Source organism: Aquarana catesbeiana, linkage group LG03 (genome assembly GCF_042186555.1).
Source record: "Aquarana catesbeiana isolate 2022-GZ linkage group LG03, ASM4218655v1, whole genome shotgun sequence".
NCBI lineage: Eukaryota > Metazoa > Chordata > Amphibia > Anura > Ranidae > Aquarana > Aquarana catesbeiana.
The window spans coordinates 187,526,544-187,547,499 of NC_133326.1; the positions used below are offsets into that span (position 1 = coordinate 187,526,544).

Here is a 20,956-nt window from a genome sequence, read left to right on the forward strand (position 1 = left end):
TATATTCACATCCTTGAGTTGGCCATACATGGATACATTTTTTCATTCAGCCAGCAGGTTTAATGGAAAAAACTGACCCAATTTCCCCATCCACACACTCGATATGGATGTTGGAATCCTCTCTGCTGTGTCATTGTACTTTGACAGCGTGGAGACTCCCTCACCGTCAGAATAGACTGCTCTGAAGTCTATAGCCTACAGCACTGATCGAGCAAGAAAATGCCAACAGGGCGGCTGAACAGAAGTTGATCAGTAGATTGACTTCTGCCCAACCACAGTGGCCACACATGGATCGAATTTCTCTCCATGTATGGCCAGATAAACTCACTGTAGCACTACTGATTATGATCAAAGGACTGTGACCTTGATAGACTGGATTGAATTGCTGACATTTTGCTAAATGGCTCCAAGTTTAGTTAAGTAAAAAAAAAAAGATAGTAGTAGCGTTAATCTGGAAAAAAGGAGTAAAACCCATCACCATTGTAAAAAGATGTGTATGTGTAATTCTAACGAATTGCTTTCCAATGTGAGAAATACGCACCTTCATCTCTGGAATAATCTTCTCCAGAATGTGGTTCAAATAAATAGTCACCAGTTGCAAGCTCAAATGCCTGTGTGGGGTAACAACAAAAAAGTTGTAAAGTTTAAAAAAAACAAAACATAGATGTACACATCTTTTAAGCAAAACTCTGACCTCATTCTTTTCTGTCCCATCTGCTTCTGACTTTGGAAAGTCTTTGGTGGAAAACTGCTTCTGAATTTTCATTGAAGGGCAGTGCAGTAGGCACACTTTTGTCTAACCTAGTCTAGTCTGACCCAGACCTAGTCCCACACTGTTGGTCTTCGACTCCACCTCCGGGGTGTCTGTCACTGTAGCTGTGTCCTCTGTGGTGCTCAATACTTCAAAAGATCCAGTTTCTCTTGAATTTGATAGAGGTAGCTGCAAGGCCTACCTCTTCCATATGCAGTGTTATAACAGTATTAACCCTTGAAACAAAAAGGTATTATATTGCAGCTTACCAATGCTTAGATGTGGTGACTGCGGTTAGTTTTCTTTGTGATCCAGGCCAGCAAGTCTATTATGTATTAACTTCCTTTAACATATCAAGCTGTCCAGCAAAAGTGCCAGTTAGAGGGTTGAGACAAATCATTTAACACTGATAGGAGTGTTTACAATGGTCCGCTTTCATTTATATAAAACCTTTATCTCAAAAGGGGAAATATTGCTGTAAATGCTTAAAATGTGTTAGCTTGAGTTCAGCTTTAATTGGTTATTCAAATTCATCTAAATCTGCTAGTGCATCTAACACTACCCTCTCCACAGGTTGACAATGCTGCTATCCAAAGAGGTCTCTGTTGCTCCTTCATCCAGAGTATAGCCACCCCAAGACAGGAAGTTATTAAAACTGGGAGCCACCAGCTGCACAACCACACAGTATAATACCTAAATGATTACAGAAGTAGATCACCAAAGGGATGGAGAACACTGTAATAACTAATACAAATTTTATAGGAGTAAAGCAGGGAAGGTTGACAATAGGACGCAGAATAAGTTGAATAAATAAAGCCAGCTAATTGCAAACACGTGCTTCCATCCCTATTGAAGTGAAAATTGGGGAAAGGGGGAGGGACATGGGAACATTGGGACTTTAAATGAGGCCATGGCCTGGTAAGGTAATGTGCCTCCATCCCTAACTATATGAACATATTAAAATTGGGAGCAAGTGGGTGGGACACGTGGTTGAAATGAAGACAATGGTGGAAATTGAAAGATTATTGTCCTGTAAATAACATGGTTACAAATATAATTCCCATATACATACAAAATAGAAATACACACTAATCGTAGCGTCAATTCCTTAAACAGCAGTAACTGGTAATAACATGATTAAAAATGAGTAACATGATAGGGTTACAGAGTCCACCATATGTCAAATTGAGTACAAGAATATTACGAGGTAACATCTGCGTGGCCTATGACCTCCCTGTCACATGGTGTGATAATAGGATTATATAAACAATAAAATCTGTTAAAGCTGTAGTACAATTGTACACAGCAGTTCTTAGCTCAACGCATTTCCCCCTCCTCGCATACACTAGTCTCACTACACTACACAGTCCTTACTGTCATCACACCCTTATTCACACAAATTTTGCACTGCATTTATTGGCCAATTCACCTTCTACTCCCATTTTCACATGTTCACTTTAGGAATCCTCTGCATGCCCGGGTTGTTGCCCGTGATGGGTGTCGTCATTGGACAAGCCTCCTCAGCTCCCGACACTGATGCCTTTGGGTGGTTCGTGGTCCTTGACATTACGCCTAGAGCTGCATATATACTTGTAAGTGATTTGGGGGGGGATTTCTATTTTCATCATACCCCTTTATTGACACAAGGCTATTTATCTAGTTGTTTATCTCCCATCTGCAGATACATCATGTGCTTGCTCCTGGCTGGCACCAAGCCGCGAAATGCGTTGAGCTAACAACTGCCGTGTACCATTGCACTACAGCTTTAACAGATTTTAATGTTTATATAATCCTATCATCCAACCATGTGACAGGGATCAGTAATGTAATAGGCCACGCAGATGTTACCTACTAATATTCTTGTACTCAATTTGACATATGGTGGACTCTGTAACGCTATCATGTTACTCATTTTTAATCATGTTACTACCAGTTACCGCTGTTTAAGGAATTGATGCTGCGATTAGTGCGTATTTCTATTTTGCATGTATATGGGTATATGGGAATTATGTTTGTATCTTTTTTTCTTATAAGCGATTATATACCCTCTGTTCTTGGCTGCATAAGAGCTGGGGGAAGCAAAACAGCAGCACACTGAACGTCCCAGTGAAAGGCTGTGCAGGGGTGTGTTAGCAGAAGTCTGATCATTGGAGTATAGCACACTGAGTTTCCAGCACAGCAAGAGAATTGAACACGCTATGCCCTTGTGCCTAGTGTAGTCCGTTTTTTAATAGGAAAGCAAAGAGACTGGCAGGAAGACCAGGAATTTCACACAAAAGGAAGCAATACAGGGAGAACAGGATACTTTTTCATACAAGCACATGGTACAGTAGGCACATATCAGGAATATGAAATGTTGGGTTTACATATTCTTGGATTGGTAGGTTGCAATATATTTTTGTTTTTGGGTTTAATACTGCTTTAAACACTAGACTCAGGAATTCCTCTGCGACTTACAATGTATTGCAGGCAGTTGTGTTGCTCTCCATGTGTGAATACAGTGTTGTTTCTTAGTGCGTACAAATGTCTTGCGGTGTTAATGTATTTGTTTTTAATGTATGCTGTTTCACTTTAAGTGGATAATACTTTAGTCAGAAAATTACGTCCTGTTAGATCACTTCAGGCTGGTCCCTTTTGCAGGTATAGCTATGTAAAAAAATAAGTACCTATACAGTTTAAAATCCAGTAATACACTGCCTCACCTTGCTCTGCAAATGCTCAGTTGCTCTCCATTTTTAGGCACTGCTGAGTTTATAGAGGCTGATCTGCTGACAGCATTAACCACTTAACCGGTACCTGACTGATTCACGTCTATTTACGGGGGCAGAATGGCACCCCTGCGTGAAACCCTGTACAGGGTTTCCTTTAGGAGCTGCCAGAGGGCACGCGCACGCTGCACGGCAGGGGGCCCGACGCAAATGGCCAGCAGTCGCAATCGCCGCCGGCCACACGTGCACGAGCGCCAACACGGGGATTTGTGTGTGTAAACACACAAATCCCTGTGCTATCAGAGGAGGAGGAGACATGTAGTTTGTTCACATGTCATGTTTGTTTGTAAGTAGGAACAGCGATATGTCTTCTCTCTTACTCAGTCCTATCCTCATACAGTTAGAATAACACTGAGGGAACACACATTTAACCCCTTGATCGCCTAATGTTAACCCCTTCCCTGCCAGTGACATTGACATTTATACAGTAATCAGTGCAATTTTATAGCACTGATCGCTGCATAACTGTCAATGGTCCCAAAAATGTATCAAAAGTGTCCGATCTGTCTGTCGCAATGCCACTAAAAAACACAGATCACCGCCATTACTAGTAAAAAAAAAAAAAAAAGAATAAAAATGCCATAAAACTTTCCCATAGTTTGTAGAAGTTTTGCGCAAACCAATCAATACATGCTCATTGCGATTTTTTTACCAAAAATATGTAGAAGAATATATATTGGCCTAAACTGATGAAGAAGTTTGTTTTTTAAAAACATTTTTGGGCATATTTATTATAGGATAAAGTAAAAAAAAATTTTTCAAAATTGTTGCTCTTTTTTTTTGTTTATAGCGCAAAAAATAAAAACCACAGAGGTGATAAAATAGATCCAAAAGAAAGCTCTATTTGTGGGGAAAAAAAGGATGCAAATTTTGTTTGGGTACAGCATTGCATGACCACGCAATTACCAGTTAAAGCGACGCAGTGCCAAATTGTAAAAAGTGCTCTGGTCAGGAAAGGGGTAAAACCTTCTGGGGCTGAAGTGGTTAAGGACCGCCCTACGCAGATATACTGCGGGAGGGCGGCCCTCCTGCGTGAAATCACGTACCTGTACATTATTTCGTGCACAGGATCTGGGGCGCACGTCACTGGCAACCCACTTCCGCTGTGACTGGCACAGCAGGAGCCAAACATCAGGTCCAGCGAACGCGATGTCCACCAATCGTCGACAGGAGAGGCAGAACGGCGTTCTGTCAGAAAGGAAGATGGAGATTGTGTTTCTGCCAAGTAGAAACAGGGATCTCTGTCTTCCTCCAGTTAAGCCACCCCCCACACATTTAGAAAGCAGTCCCTAGGAGCTCACTTAACCCTTTGATGGCCCCTGATGTCAACCCCTTCCCTACCAGTGTCATTAGTACAGTGAGAGTGCATTTGTTTAGCACTGATCACTATTACTTTATCACTGGTTCCCAAAAAAGTGTCAGTTAGGAGTTCAATTTGTCAGCCGCAATGTTGCTCTTTCGCTAAAAAACACTAATCACCGCTATTACTAGTAAAAAAAAAAAAAAAAAAAAAAAAAAGTAATAATTACCCAAAGTTTGTAGACGCTATACCTTTTGCGAAAACCAATCTATATACGCTTATTCTGATTTTTATTAACCAAAAATATGTAGCAGGTTACATATTGGCCTAAATTGACTAATACATTTGATTAATTTTTTTTTTCTATTGGGTAGGTTTTATAGCAGAAAGTAAAAAAAAAATGTTTTTTTTTTCAAAATTGTGGGTATTTTCTTGTTTATAGTGCAAAAAATAAAAAACGCAGCGGTGATCACACACCACCAAAAGAAAGCTCCATTTGTAAGGGGGGAAAAAAGGACATCACTTTTATTTGGGTACAGCGTCGCACGTCAGCGCAATTGTCAGTTGCACAGTGCTGTATCATAAAAATGGGATTTTTGACTTGCCATATAATCCATTTTTCTGAGTTCATTGACAGACACGGCGCTTCATTATTCAGAAACATAGGGTTATAATCGCCCCCTACAGGAGTAGGACACTAGGCAGAAAAAAGACTTGGCTATGCCTATGGGCAGTCCTAGGTGATATACACCCACCTCTCTGCTATAGGCCTTCAGTTTAGTAACAAGCAGTGTTAGAAGCATCAAAACTCCTTAGAGGGGTGGGTGCTGTATCTGTCAATGAACTCAGAGAAATGGATTTTACGGCAAGTCAAAAATCACATTTTCTCTTTCGTTCATTGACACAGCTCTCCATTATTCAGAACCAGAAGGACATCCCAAAGCAGTGCCAAACATGAGGGGTAGGACAACAAAAAAGCCCAAGACTAACACAAGAGCCAACCAGGTAACAGGAGCTCAACACAGAAACAAACTGAAGCCCAACCTGAACAATACCCCTTCAAGAGGGAATAGACCCTCTAAACAGCAGCCTGCAACACCTTGCGGCCAAAAGAAGCATCCCCGGATGCCAGCACATCCATGTGGTTGAATTTTGTGTAAGTGTACACCGATGACCAAGTCGCCGCCTTGCAAACCAGCGCAGCTGATGCCTGATGATGGAAGGCCCAAGAAGCAACAAGCAGCCAAGTAGAATGCGCCGTAACGGGGAAAGAAGGCACCCAACCCCTGATAGAATAGACCAGAGTCATCGTCTGTCTGATCCATCTAGAAAGGTCCCAGAAGAAGCAGACAGCCCCTTTCTTGACCCGTCCATGATCACAGTGAGTCTGATCTCCAAAAAGGCCCTGTGACTGCCAAATACACCCGAATCGCCCAAACACATCTAGGGCATGTAAGGTAAATCCCTTAGGACATTTTGACCTGGGATACAGGGAAGGCAATACAACGTCCTTAGTCAAAAGGAATCAGAGGAGGGAACCATGGACAAGGGCGAAGAACCACTTCATCTTTGTGGATCACCAGGTAAGAGGTATGACATGGTAACACCTACAGTTCTGACACTCTGTGAGCAGAGGTGATAGCAACCAAAAGCCACCTTCTGGGACAGAGCAAGCAGAGGAACCTCCCGAATATTTCCAACGGTGGGCTCCTATAGAACCAACACACCAAGAGTAGATCCCACAGCGGTAGAAGTGACCGCACCGGTGGAGGCAGATGTCGAACCCCTTGATTAAGAGTACATACCAGGGAGTGCGAGACCAGGGGACCCGAAGAAAACCACCAAGGCCGACACCTGGCCCTTGATGGTACTCAAAGCCAAGTTCTGCTCAACCCCCCCCTCGTGAAGAAAGGTTGAAATCTGAGCCACCGAGAAAGAACAAGGGTAAATGGCATGCACCTCACACCAGGATATGTATGCTATCCACGTCCGGTGGTAAATCTTCCCAGAGGAAGGCTTCCTAGCCTTCAGCAGCGCTGTTAACTTCCGCACTTGGCTCATAACAGCCAGGCCTTCAAAACCAGCGACTGAAGGAGGATAGAAGATCGCCCTTGGGACAGTATAACCTCCCCGAGGCAGTTGCCAAGGGACATCAGCCACCACGTGCACCAGGTCGGCATACCAAGACCGACAATCCGGGCCCACTAGAATGACTGGAATCCCTTCGGCCTCGATCCTGTGCAAAAGCCGCAGCAGAATCTTAAGAGGAGAGGTGTAGATCCAACTATACCGGCCCCACTGGGCCACCAGAGCGTCTGCAGTGTCCACCAGAGGAGCCCATGACCTTGCCAGAAACCTCAGTGCCATTCCGTTAAGCCGGGACGCCAACAGGTCTACCTTGGGGGTGCCCCATCGAACATATATCCGATGAAACATGTCTTTGTGAAGGGACCACTCTGTGGACCAACACTAGCCAACTGAGGCAACCGCCTGCCATTTTTGCTATTTTTCCACTACTAGAATGCATACGGTGGCGAGGGCCGGAACAAGGCGTTCTGCCCACTAGAGGATGCTGGCTACTGTCAGGGCTGCCAACACTCTTTGCTCCGCCCTGGTGATTGACATAGACCACCACCGTGGCATCATCTGACTGGATCCGTACCACGAGCCCCCGAAGTCGTCATCCACGATGCATACATAGTCTGATAGTTCGAAGCCCCAAGATATCGATCAACAGTCCGGATTCCTCCAGCGTCCAGCAACCCTAGGCAGAACCCAGTCCCAGGACACCTCCACACCCGGACAGACTGGCATTGGTGGTGACCACTGTCCAATACAAGGGGAGAAAGGATGTGCTTTGCCGAAATCCCGGAGAGTGAAGCCACAAGACCAGGGACCCCCGGTTTTCTGGCTCAGCCGAATCGGATAGCCCAGAGACCTCGGGCACTTTACGCCAGGATCTCAGGAGCTTGTATGGAACTGCGCAAATGGAACCGCCTCAAAAGGTAGCTACCATCAGGCCCAACACCCACATGCAGGACCGCAGGGAGGCCCACCTTCAAGACAACAGTAGTTGAAACGCAGCATGCAACTTCTGGCGTTTGTCCAGAGATGAAACCAGAGTCAGGCCCAGATAATCCAATTTTTTGGAAGGAGGCGGAGCAGAAGAAGATCGTCCAAGCAGCCCAGGACCGTAATCCCCCACTGATGTAACCATGCCAGAACTGGGGCCAAAACCTTTGTGAGTACGTGCGGGGTGGAGGCGAGACCAAAAGTCAACACCATGAGCTGAAAATGCTCTTTTCCCACAGTAAAATGGAGGAAGTGTTGGGCACATATTGGAGTGCATAATCAGCATCCGTGATGTAGACAGAAGCCCTAAAGTCCCCATGATGAAGAGACGTCACCACTGTGCGGATGGACCCCATTCTGACCTTCTATACCCACTGGAACAAGCACACGCTCAAGCGACAGGGCTTGCACAGCCCCAAGGAGAACTGCCAACAGACCGGTGACAGACACCAATTAGGAGGAAAAAACTCTTTTCGAGTTCAAGGCCGGAACACTAGGACATAGGTGAGGGCACGCCTTCATGCTGAAGGGGCCTTGTCCGTGGGTCTAGGGAGCCCCGCTCTCGGCTCACCAGACCAGGTCCATTGCGTACCGAAAAGAACCGCATTCGCTACGAGGCCCTTTCCCCCCCATTTCAGACTGTGGAAGACATGTACACTTCCCTCCTGTGAGACTCGTAACAATGTCATCCAGGGTAGCCCCAAACAGACATTGCCGTGAAATGGTAACACAGTCAGAGCTTTTTTAGAAGCCCAGTCCGCAGACCAACACTTAAGCCCCAATACATGTCTAAGCACCACTGTAGAAACAGAGCGCTTAGCAACTGCGTCCAAGAGGCATCGCATACAAACTGCAGCCCCCAGACCAACTGGTCCGCCAACTAAGCGAAAACAGAGGGAATCTGCTCCCCCCTGCAGGTATGTCAGCCGGATCCTTAAAAGCCAGGAGGCTCCTCTACCAGAATCATGGCTGCCTTGCGATACCTAGAGACAGGTGGATCCACTACTGGTGGAACAGTCCACTCTTTGAAGAGGGAGCCCATAAGGGGTAACTAACAGCGAAGAGTGCTTGGAACAGAAGGACACTTTGGACACTCCCAGTCTATACGAACAAATTTTCCAAAATAGGAGGGAGAAAGGAACGCTTTTGCCGTGCGAGACAGTTTATGGGTGCCAAGGGGACCGGCACCTCCACCGCAGCCCCAGCTGCATCCTCCATCTCTAAAGTTTCCCGCACAGATGTAATAAGGGAGAAAACTAGCACCTTCTTGTGCGCCACTGCAGTTGTGGAGGTACAACACAAGGTGGGTCACATCCATGACGGCAGAGCCAGACATAGGATCAGTCAAGACCGATGAGGCAGGGGAGGGCGCCATTTACTAGCCTATATGCCTAAGCGCCACCTGTGAAAATACAAAGAACACAGGGGGGCCGCCGACAAACCTCCACCGCCTTAGGCCCCGCATGGGGGGGCACCGGCCGAGACCCCGCACTGGGGCGCCTGATACCCCACACAGGGGTCACCATTGGACCCCTAACAGGGGCACTCGCTGAGACCCTGCACAGGGGGCACCTACGGATACCCCGCACATTGGGCACCACTGGAACCCTCACAGGGGGCACTTGTTGAGACCCCGCACAAGGGGCGCCTATGGGAACCCTGCACAAGGGGGCACCACTGAAATCCCTCGCAGGGGGCACTGGCTGAGACCCCGCACAGGGGGTGCCTATGGATGCCCCGCACAGGGGACACAACTGGGCCCTTTACAGGGGGCACTGGCTGCGACCCCGCACAGGGGGCACTTACGGACACCATGCACATTGGGCACCACTGGACCCCTCACAGGGGGCACTGGTTGAGACCCCGCACAAGGGGCGCCTATGGAAACCCCGCACAGGGGGCACTGGCTGAGACCCCGCACAGGGGGCACCACTGAAATCCCTCACAGGGGACACAACTGGGCACTTCACAGGGGGCACTGGCGGAGGCCCTTCACAGGGCATCCACTAAAGCCCCTCACGGGGGGGGCATCCACTAAGGCCCCTCACAGGGAGCGCCTACGGAGGGTCCACTCAAACAATCCCCCCAAAGAGGGGTTGCCTTCAGAGCCCCCACAGTGCTGTCCCCCTGGAAGAAGGTGTCCAGTGTGGCCGTGTGGACTAGCAGGTTGTGGCCTAAATTTTCGGCTGCCTGCCGCGAGTGCACAGGTACGTGGGGGGACCGGACCAGGCTAGAGACGAGGAAGAAGGGTGGATGCCCACAACGGAAAGCAGCAGCCTCTCCGCCCGCCCCACGCGTCTCCCAGATGGTAGGTCGCAAAAGCCGTGGGCTAAATTTTTGGCCACCCGCCGCAAGTGCTCGGTAGGCCGCGGCTTTGCTAAATTAGTGGAGGGCTGCCGCAGGGGGCGTGGATTTGCGGATGCCCGGTCACCCACCCAACCATCCAGCAGGTGCCAAGGTGTACCCCCCATAGTGACAACCCTTGAGGGGAGGGGGGTGGACAGAGTGTCAGAAGCACCTAAGCCAGAGGACTGGGCCTCACCCGGGGAAGGGGGGGATGTGGAGGAGAACCCCAGAGGGACAACCACCCCAGGGAGTACCTGCTTCTCACACCACTCCAGGGAAGGAGATGAGGGGCCCCTTACTTACCACTCCAGCGAGTGCGCGGGTAACGCTCCCAGAGTGATCCTCCTTGCCACCAAAGTGGGGGGCTGTCGATCATGAGGAACGCTGCTACTCAGGTCGAGACCTGGTCATATGCGCCTTCGCGAGACGTTTAACTCGCAGGGCCAGCCCCTGTCCAGTGGGGCTATGTTGCGGACGACCTAGCGCGTAGCTGCGATCTGCACGCGCTCGCTGGCCAGACTGGGGAGACAACTGGATCTTAGTGTCCAGCCCGTCGCCCAGTCCGGCAGTTTATTGTCCGGCAGTTTATTGTAGATCTCACAGTAAAAAATCCAAGGAGAAAAAAAGTAGTTTAAAAAGCAAAAACAAAAAATTGCCAGGACCAGAGATCCTAGCAGGGAACTAGGTCCTTACTCCTGGCTAGGCAGAAAAAAACTGAAGACCTATAGCAGAGAGGGGGGTGTATATCACCTAGGACTGCCCATAGGCGTAGTTAAGTCTTTTTTCTACCTAGTGTCCTACTCGTGTAGGGGGCGATATAACCCTAAGGTTTTGAATAATGGAGCGCTGTGTCTGTCAATGAACAAAAGAGTTTGGTCATGAAGGGGGTTTAACCTTCTGGAGCTATAGGGCCCTATCACACTGGGGCGGGGGTGGCGGTAAAGCGCTGCTATTATAAGCGGCGCTTTACCGTCGGTATTCGGCCGCTAGCGGGGAGGTTTTACCCCCCGCTAGCGGCCGAGAAAGGGTTAATTACCACCGCAAAGCGCTGAGGCGCTTTGCCGGCGGTATAGCCGCGCTGTCCCATTGATTTCAATGGGCAGGAGCGGTATATACTCCGCTCCTTCATCGCTCCGAAGATGCTGCTAGCAGGACTTTTTTTCCCGTCCTGCTAGCGCACCGCTCCAGTGTAAAAGCCCTCGGGGCTTTCACACTGGAGACAAAGCAGCGGCACTTTCGGGCCGGTTTGCAGGCGCTTTTATTAACGCAATAGCGCCTGCAAACCGCCTCAGTGTGAAAGGGCCTTAAGTGGTTAAAGCAGAATTAATACCTCCTATCCTTTACAGCCAAGGAATCTGCTTCTGTTTGATTTTTAACTGCCATGGTGCTGCACATGTCATCAGTTGTGACACCAGCCATTTGATGGCTTGACAGTTTGGCTGAGAGCACAAGCAAATGGGACAGTTAGCATTCCAGAAATGTAACTTTTTTTAAACCATTAAATTGATGGGTTTAGTTCCGCTTTATGAGCAAGAAGAAACAGGAGCAACGCTGGAGGCAATTTACAGCACACACTAATTTCATAGCATAATTATTAATGTGGAATGTATGTTCCTTGCTAAAGAACTTTCTTTTTTTTCTTTATCAAGTTATGTGTAAATTTCCGCTTTAAGCAGGAGTATGGAAGTAGCTCAGACTAGTGTCCTTTACTACAATGTTTGGTCTGCAAATACACGTAACACACAGCATCTGGCAAAGCAGAATGTACTAGTTTAGGAATAATTTCTGAAAATTTCAATCACTGCTGCAGTGTTCCTTAGTGCAGTGATGTACTGGTTCCACCAGACCCCTCCCCACCAGCCAGTGCATAGCTGGATCGAAATAGATCAAGGGTGCTCATGTCACACCTCATTTCTCACTGTCTACATTTTTTAAGTCAGAAAACCCCAGATTAACCTAAAAACAAGGTTTGAAAGCTGAACAGCAGGCAGAGAGCAAGTATAAAATAAAGACTGCAGCATACTGGAGTTCTGCTTTAATTCTTATAGCCATTTTGGTAGCTTGCTGTTCATGCTTTCTTTTCCTGCATAGTTAGGGGTCATTTCTCACCCTATATGCATGCAGTTAGAATAATATCAGGCATTCCACTCCAACAGTAACTAAAAAAGGATTTATGAAGGACATTAAAACCCTAAACGTACCCAGGTGCAAGAAAAGGGGGGCACTATAACAACTGTCAAAAATAACAATAGGCATAGAATGATAAACTACATAAAAGCGAGACTTTTAGTCCTTGAAACAATCCATATAAAAACACTGTGACATGAAGTTCACATTATGGCAACGTTTTATCCAAGCAGGATCTGGGGAGGCTCCCACCAGCGAATAATGTAAAAACAAAAAAGAGAGAAGAGTGCCACTAAGTGTAGCATTTGTTAAAACAGATTTATGAAATGAAAAAAATAAAAATAAATATGCACTCACATTTCCAAGATCTCATCTTGGAAATGTAAGTGCAAATTTATTGTTTTTTAATTTCATAAATATGCTTTAACCTCTTAACGACCGCCTGCCCACATTCTACTTTGGGCGCATGTCCGATGTAGGCAAAGCAACATACTGCAATGTCGCTGCCTACTTTCGGGTTTAGGGTGTGCGCATGTGCGCCCTCTGCCCGCCTCCAGCCGTGCACACACCGGGAGCCTGTCAGCAATGATTTGCAGCTGGGATATGCTGACTGGCTGTGAACAATCACAGTCGAAAGCTCTGTACACAGGGAGCGATCTGTGTCAGTTTCTCATCCCTGCAAAGCAGGGGTGAGAAACTGAGATATCATTAGTAAAAAGCAGCACACTGTGCACACATTACACATAGTTAGGCACATATTTAACCCCTTGATTGCCCTAGATGTTAACCCCTTCCCAGCCACTGTCATTAGTACAGTGATAATCCCCATTTTTTTAGCACTGGTCACTGTATTAATGTCACTGGTGATGCCAGTGGCAGCTGGTCTCCCCAGTCTCATTAATCGCCTTCGTCAGTAGTATTAATAAAAAGATAAAAATTAAATTCCGATATACATATACAGTGGGGACGGAAAGTATTCAGACCCCCTTACATTTTTCATGCTTTGTTATATTGCAGCCATTTGCTAAAATCATTTAAGTTCATTTTTTTTACTCATTAATGTACACACAGCACCCCATATTGACAGAAAAACACAGAATTGTTGACATTTTTGCAGATTTATTAAAAAATAAAAACTGAAATATCACATGGTCCTAAGTATTCAGTATCCTTTGCTGTGACGCTCATATATTTAACTCAGGTGCTGTCCATTTCTTGTGATCATCCTTGAGATGGTTCTATACCTTCATTTGAGTCCAGCTGTGTTTGATTATACTGATTGGACTTGATTAGGAAAGCCACACACCTGTCTATATAAGACCTTACAGCTCACAGTGCATGTCAGAGCAAATGAGAATCATGAGGTCAAAGGAACTGCCTGAAGAGCTCAGACAGAATTGTGGCAAGGCACAGATCTGGCAAAGGTTACAAAAAACTTCTGCTGCACTTAAGGTTCCTAAGAGCACAGTGGCCTCCATAATCTTTCAATGGAAGACGTTTGGGACGACCAGAACCCTTCCTAGAGCTGGCCGTCTGGCCAAACTGAGCTATCGGGGGAGAAGAGCCTTGGTGAGAGAGGTAAAGAAGAACCCAAAGATCACTGTGGCTGAGCTCCAGAGATGCAGTCGGGAGATGGGAGAATGTTGTAGAAAGTCAACCATCACTGCAGCCCTCCACCAGTCGGGGCTTTATGGCAGAGTGGCCCGATGGAAGCCTCTCCTCAGTGCAAGACACATAAAAGCCCGCATGGAGTTTGCTAAAACACACCAGAAGGAGTGTTTTGATGGTGAGAAATAAGATTCTCTGGTCTGATGAGACCAAGATAGAACTTTTTGGCCTTAATTCTAAGCGGTAGGTGTGGAGAAAACCAGGCACTGCTCATCACCTGTCCAATACAGTCCCAACAGTGAAGCATGGTAGTGGCAGCATCATGCTGTGCGGGTGTTTTTCAGCTGCAGGGACAGGACGACTGGTTGCAATCGAGGAAAAGATGAATGCGGCCAAGTACAGGGATATCCTGGACGAAAACCTTCTCCAGAGTGCTCAGGGCCTCAGACTGGGCCGTTTACCTTTCAACAAGACAATGACCCTAAGCACACAGCTAAAATAACGAAGGAGTGGCTTCACAACAACTCCGTGACTGTTCTTGAATGGCCCAGCCAGAGCCCTGACTTAAACACAATTGAGCATCTCTGGAGAGACCTAAAAATGGCCGTCCACCAACTTTTACCATCCAACCTGACAGAACTGGAGAGGATCTGCAAGGAGAAATAGCAGAGGATCCTCAAATCCATGTGTGAAAAACCTGTTGCATCTTTCCCAAAAAGACTCATGGCTGTATTAAATTAAAAGGGTGCTTCTACTAAATACTGAGCAAAGGGTCTGAATACTTAGGACCATGTGATATTTCAGTTTTTCTTTTTTAATAAATCTGCAAGCATGTCAACAATTCTGTGTTTTTCTGTCAATATGGGGTGCTGTGTGTACATTAATGAGGAAAAAAATGAAATTAAATGATTTTAGCAAATGGCTGCAATATAAAAAGAGTGAAAAATTTAAGGGGGTCTGAATACTTTCCATCCCCACTGTACACCATGTGGCTAACCCAGTGGTTTGGGCGAGGTCATGTGATGGAATATGGGAGTGATCCATCCAGCCTCTTTTGGGTAATGGTACCGGCACCATATTTCTAATGAGGCTTGGACCATTCTTTGTCCAAATATGGAGCGCTTGGGATAGACGTCACTGACGTCTATCCCAAGCGTCTAGATAGACGTTTAAAGGCTTATGTGACTCACGGCAAGTCATGTGTCAGGTCACGTTACCTGCTCCGACCCATGGCGGGTCACGTGCTTAGTCATGTGACTGGCTCTGTCTATGGGCGGGCAATGTTGTGGTTGTGGTCACGTGACTCACTTGGATACATCGCGCGTCACATGTTTTGTCATGAACGCACTTGGTTCCCCTATGGGTGGATCGTACGGATGGAGCGTCTCTGCGGCTTTGATGTCATGTGACGTCGTTGGCGCTCTTTCCCACATTATTGTCCTTTCCTGTGGGGTATGCTATTGGTGGAGCCACTGCTTGGACGTCTTCGGCAAAAAGGCACACTTTTACGCTAACCACTTCTGGGTTTAGGTGTCCCAGGTACAACCATCCCCATGTTCCCCTGTATGTGGAACCATACCCTAGTATATCCCATAATGAGATAGGGATCCCAGGTGAGTGGCTACCTCTTCCGGTTCACATACTGAGGGTGGAGCAAATTCCTTTTATGTCACATGTTTATTATGATACTCTATAAATGTGAGCAATGTGGGGGAGCAATGCTATGCCCCAACTGAAGTTCAGTGGGACAAAACGCTTCAGGATCGCTGCGCTTGCTCCCCACATTGCTTTTTATAATTTTATAATTCGTGATCACCAGTATTTTTGTACTCATCTGCCATGATGCACTGTACTTTTAAATAAAACCTCTCTGTTTTTGACCTGCACCATATGGAGCTTCTCTATTTGTTATCTCCACCTCGGTTTGATTGAGCCTATCTTGTATACACCATCGACCTCCAGACGGCTCCCCTATTTTTGAGAGTAATTTACATCCAGGAACTGGTGGATCACTACCATCAAGGAGTGGGACTATCCTGTTTGGAGTGACCTTCTTCCTGCCAACTCTTAACCCTGAGGCATTCGGCCTACACAAGTCTGATTGACCCACTACTGCTGGTAAGTGGGTCCACCTTATCAGGTAAGAGTACCCCATCCATACTCTTGATAGAGGATTTCTTTGTTTCAACAGCTTTACAGCCAGTTACATATTGTTTACACCACCATCAAATTTTATCAAGGACTCAAAAGTCACGTATTAGATGGACATGTTTTCTCAGTAGTTCCTTTAACATTTGAACTCTCACATTCTCTTGTTCACACATGTGGACTTTCACTTTACATATTTACAACACATGTTTATATGTTCTGGCACAATCTATTTCAGTTAGAGCCCTTGCACACTGGGGCGGTTTGCAGGCGCTATTAATAGCGCCTGCAAACCGCCCCGAAAGTGCCGCTGCTGTCATCCCAGTGTGAAAGCCCCGAGGGCTTTCACACTGGAGCGATGCGCTGGCAGGACGGTAAAAAAAGTCCTGCCAGCAGCATCTTCGGAGCGGTGTGTATACCGCTCCTTTACCGCTCCTGCCCATTGAAATCAATGGGACGGTGCGGCTATACCGCCGGCAATGCGCCTCTGCAGAGGCGCTTTGCGGTGGTATTTAACCCTTTCTCGGCCGCTAGCGGGGGGTAAAACCGCCCCGCTAGCGGCCGCATACCGACGGTAAAACGCCGCTAATAATAGCGGCGTTTTACCGCCGACGCCGCCCCCCGCCCCAGTGTGCAAGGGCTCTTAATTACTGTCATATTATTGTATTTAGAGCTACACTTTAGATTTTTATATACACCATTGTTTGTAAACGCTAGAACTTTCACAAAAGCAATCAACATACACAGTTTTTTTGTTTTTTTTTCCCATCAAAAACATGTAGCAGAGTTTAATGAAATAAAAAGGAGGCAAATGTGTACTTTCTTCACAAAGCCTAAAATTGCATTCCCAGAGCTGTGTCCAGTAAAATGAGCAAGTGAGGGACAAAGTTTCCTAGGAAACACAGTGGCTGAATACTAGTATTTAACGGTGGCCAAATGCAGCATGCACAGATCCAAAAGGCTGTCTGTTCTTGTAAACATCTGAACAATCTTTCAGAATTAAATCCGGACAGCAAATCCGACTGGATGAAGCAACAAAATGACAATTATTCGATTTAGACAAATGTGCAGTTTATACAAACAGAAGGGAAATATAGTGTTTATGTTTTTCCTATACCCCCCAGTCACCAATTACCATACAAAGTATATGTCTATCTAGGACCAGATACATCTTACAAGCAGTACTCACCATACAAGCTGTGCTCCAAATGTCAGCAGGGGTGCTGTAGCCAGCTCCTATGAGAACTTCTATGGAGCGATACTGTCTTGTCTGTATGTCTTCAGTGAAGTGTTTGTGCTGCACAAAGGAAACACACACTTATGAATAACAGGTTTTAATTTAAGCGACTAATACACTAATTCGATCCAGGTCTACCTACCACCCAGCAAGCATTCCCAAGATCTGCAATTTTAACTCTAATAAGGTCTGCATTTCTTGGATCCAGTGGGTTCACTAGGAGGTCTGCAGCACGTGTTTTATCTGCAAAATTAAAGAAAAAAAAAAAAAAAAAAAGTAGTTATTAGAAACAAAGACATTGTTCGGATTTACATAAACTTAAAAAAAAAAAAAAAAAAAGAATAGAATCTCCTTTACTTAACACCAGCCAGATCTCCTCAATGTTACAACAAACACCCATTTTTTGTTTCTTTTTTCATATGTCAGTAGAAGCTTATAGTGCCTGGCTCCAGTAACTCAACAGCTCATAGTTCTACAATTTGTTCATCCCTCACGCATGTAATATTTTAGGCTGCCCCCGAAAAAAAGACACCTGTCAAAATTATAAAAAGGTCGTATAGTGATCTTGTACCTGCTTTTTTTTACATTTTTTATCATTTTTACTAGGGCATACTGTATATGACGATTTTGTATTTAATACAGCTGGCAGGTGGGGATTTAGGTACAGTTCCATACATTTTGTGTCTCCTCCGATTAAGAAAAAACCCTCTTACTCGCAAATTTTGTATTTTTTGATTAAGTGCTCCTTTAAAGAGGTTGTAAACCCTAAAAAAAAGTAAAAACAAAAAACAAAACAAAAAAGAACCCTGTAAGACAAAAGGCATAATGAGCTAGTATGCATTGCATACTAGCTCATTATGAAACACTTACCTTAGAACGAAGCTCTCTCAGCGGCGCCCACACACCGCTGACATCTTCCCCGATGTTTCTTCCAGGTTCGTGGGCTCCAACACTGAGTGGCCAGAGCCATGATAACGTCAACGCGGCCTGGGGCCCTGGAGAAACGGCACGAGTGGACGTTCCTTCAGTGCGCATGTGCCGATGTCGGCAGCGGCGTATATAGTAAATATCTCCTAAACGGTACAATTTTAGAAGATATTTACAGTACTTACAGGTTGCCTTACCTGTAGGTACAATTAAAAACAGAAAGACTTTACTTCCTTTTTAAGCTAAAATGTAAATACAGTTGGATCGTGTGGACATAGATGAGCACTGCCTCATCCACCTCCCTCTGTCCAAGATTTCAATGATGGCACAGTGCCTGAAAAATTATAACTAATGCTGTGCTCTCTCATAGGAAAACCTACAGTACTCTGGAAAATACACACACACACACACACACACACACACACACAGATCAGCCATAACTTTATCACCATGCAGCCAATATTAGGTAGGTCCCCCTCTTGCTGCAAAACAGCTCCTTTTCTTGGCAAAACAGCCCTGACCCCTTGAAGCATGGACGCCATTAGAAGGCATGCTGTGGCACCTGGCACCAAACTGTTAGTAGCAGATCCTTGAAGTCCTGTAAGTTGTGCAGTAGGGCCTCCATGGATTAGACTTGTTTTTCCACACAAATCCTACAGAGGCTTAACTGGACTGAGATATGGAGAATTTAGAGGCAAGGTCAACACCTAAACCTCATTGTTGTATTCCTCAAGCCATTCCTGAACCATTTCTGCAGTGTAGTAGGGCACAATATCTTGCTGAAAGAGGCCATTGCCATCAAAGAATACGGTTTCCATGAAGATGTGAACTTGGTCAGCAACAAGGTTTAGGTATATGGTATGTGTTAACCACTTAAGGACCAGGCCTATTTCTGACATTATTTGTTTACACGTTAAAATCAGTATGTTTTGCTAGAAAATTACTTACAACCCCCAAACATTATATAATTTTTTAGCAGAGACCCTAGAGAATAAAATGGATATTGTTGCAATACTTTATGTCACACCGTATTTGCACCATATTACAAACACAATTTTTTTGGAAAAAATACACTTTTTCGAATAAAAAAAAGAAAACAGTAAAGTTAGTATTTTTTTATAATGTGAAAGATGATGTTACGCCGAGTAAATTGCTACCCAACATGTCATGCTCTAAAATTGCGCATGCTCGTGGAATGGCGACAAAATACGGTACTTAAAAATCTCCATAGGTGATGCTTTATTTTTTTTTACAGTTTACCTGTTTAGAGTTACAGAGGAGGTGTAGTGCTAAAATCACTGCTCTCGCTCTAACATTTGCAGCGATACATCACGTGTGGAAGTGATTTGCGTGTGCATGTTTCTTATTTATTTTAATTTTATTTTTACACTGTCCCTTTAAAAAAAACATTTTTGAGCACTATTATTCTTATTACAAGGAATGTAAACATCCCTTGTAATAGAAATAAGCAGGACAGGGCCCTCTTTAATGTGAGATCTGGGTCAAAAAGACCTCAGATGCCACATTAACACTTAAAAGAAAAAAAAAAAAAAAAAAAAAAAGGATTTTTTTGCCATACTCATCTGTAAAATCCTTTTCTTTGAGTACATCATGGGACACAGAGTTAGGTTAATATTCATTTTCATTACCTGCTGGGTTATATTTAATCTCCGGGTGAATGAACACTGGTAGACCAAAGGTCTTTAGACAGGAAGTGATCCCCTATATAACCTCTCCCATACAGGAAGTACTTCAGTTTTGTAGCAAGCACTGAATCCGCAAAAAGAGGGGAGGGACCTTTGTGTCCCATGATGTACTCAAAGAAAAGGATTTTACAGGTAAGTATGGCGAAAAAATCCTATTTTCTTTTTCATACATCATGGGACACAGAGTTAGGCTAATATTCATTACCTGCTGGGGCGTCCCAGAGCAATAGCCCTGAGGGGAGGGAGACACCCTGCTAGACAATAATAGCTATCAGACCTTATAAGGCAGGTCGCAGTACACAGCGGCCGAAAGCCGAATCCTCGGCTGCTCGAACATCCACTTGATACAATTTTGTGAACGTATGCGCTGAAGACCAGGTGGCAGCCTTACAAATCTGAGCCACAGATTCTTGATGGCGAAAAGCCCAGGAGGTTCCAAAACCCCTGCTAGAATGAGCTCTCACCCTAACGGGAGGAGCTTTACGTTTCAGGCCATAGGCCTTAATTGGCAATGGAAGCTTTGGAAGCTACCTGCCCCTTCTTGGGTCCATTTGGTAAAACGAAAAAGGAGTCTGATCCTCGGATCTCTGCAGATCTAGACAAAAAAACCTTAAATTGCTTGGACAACGTCCAAAGAATGCAGTCATCTCTCTTCTGCCGAACGAGGCTGAGAGAAAAAAGAAGGCAAAATAATGTCCCGATTTAAATGAAAGGCTGACACCACTTTTGGCAAAAAGGATGGAACAGGTCGTAACACGACCCTGTCGTGGTGAAGGATCAAGTACAGTTCCCTGCATGAAAGGTCCGCCAACTCCGACACCCCTCTAGCTGAGGTGATAGCCATCAGCAAGGCTAGTTTGCCTGACAGCAAGTTTAATTTCCTTGATAGGTTCAAATGGTTGCTGATGTAACACAGACAGCACCAAGTTCAAGTTTGAAGGACACATAGGTGACCTAATGGGGGGA

General features: G+C 45.5%; 1 protein-coding gene across 7 annotated transcripts in view; it reads right to left on the reverse strand.

The window, feature by feature from the left end:
* The window catches only part of SRPK2 (SRSF protein kinase 2), a 281,731-nt gene that overhangs the window by 35,449 nt on the left and 225,326 nt on the right, over positions 1-20,956 (reverse strand). For all 7 annotated transcript variants that reach the window (XM_073619642.1, XM_073619637.1, XM_073619641.1 and 4 more), the window contains 3 exons: positions 17,500-17,600; positions 17,310-17,417; positions 542-611 (listed from right to left, as the gene is read on the reverse strand). In XM_073619642.1, coding sequence (XP_073475743.1) covers positions 542-611; positions 17,310-17,417; positions 17,500-17,600 — 279 coding nt within the window. The remainder of the gene's footprint in view (positions 1-541; positions 612-17,309; positions 17,418-17,499; positions 17,601-20,956) is intronic.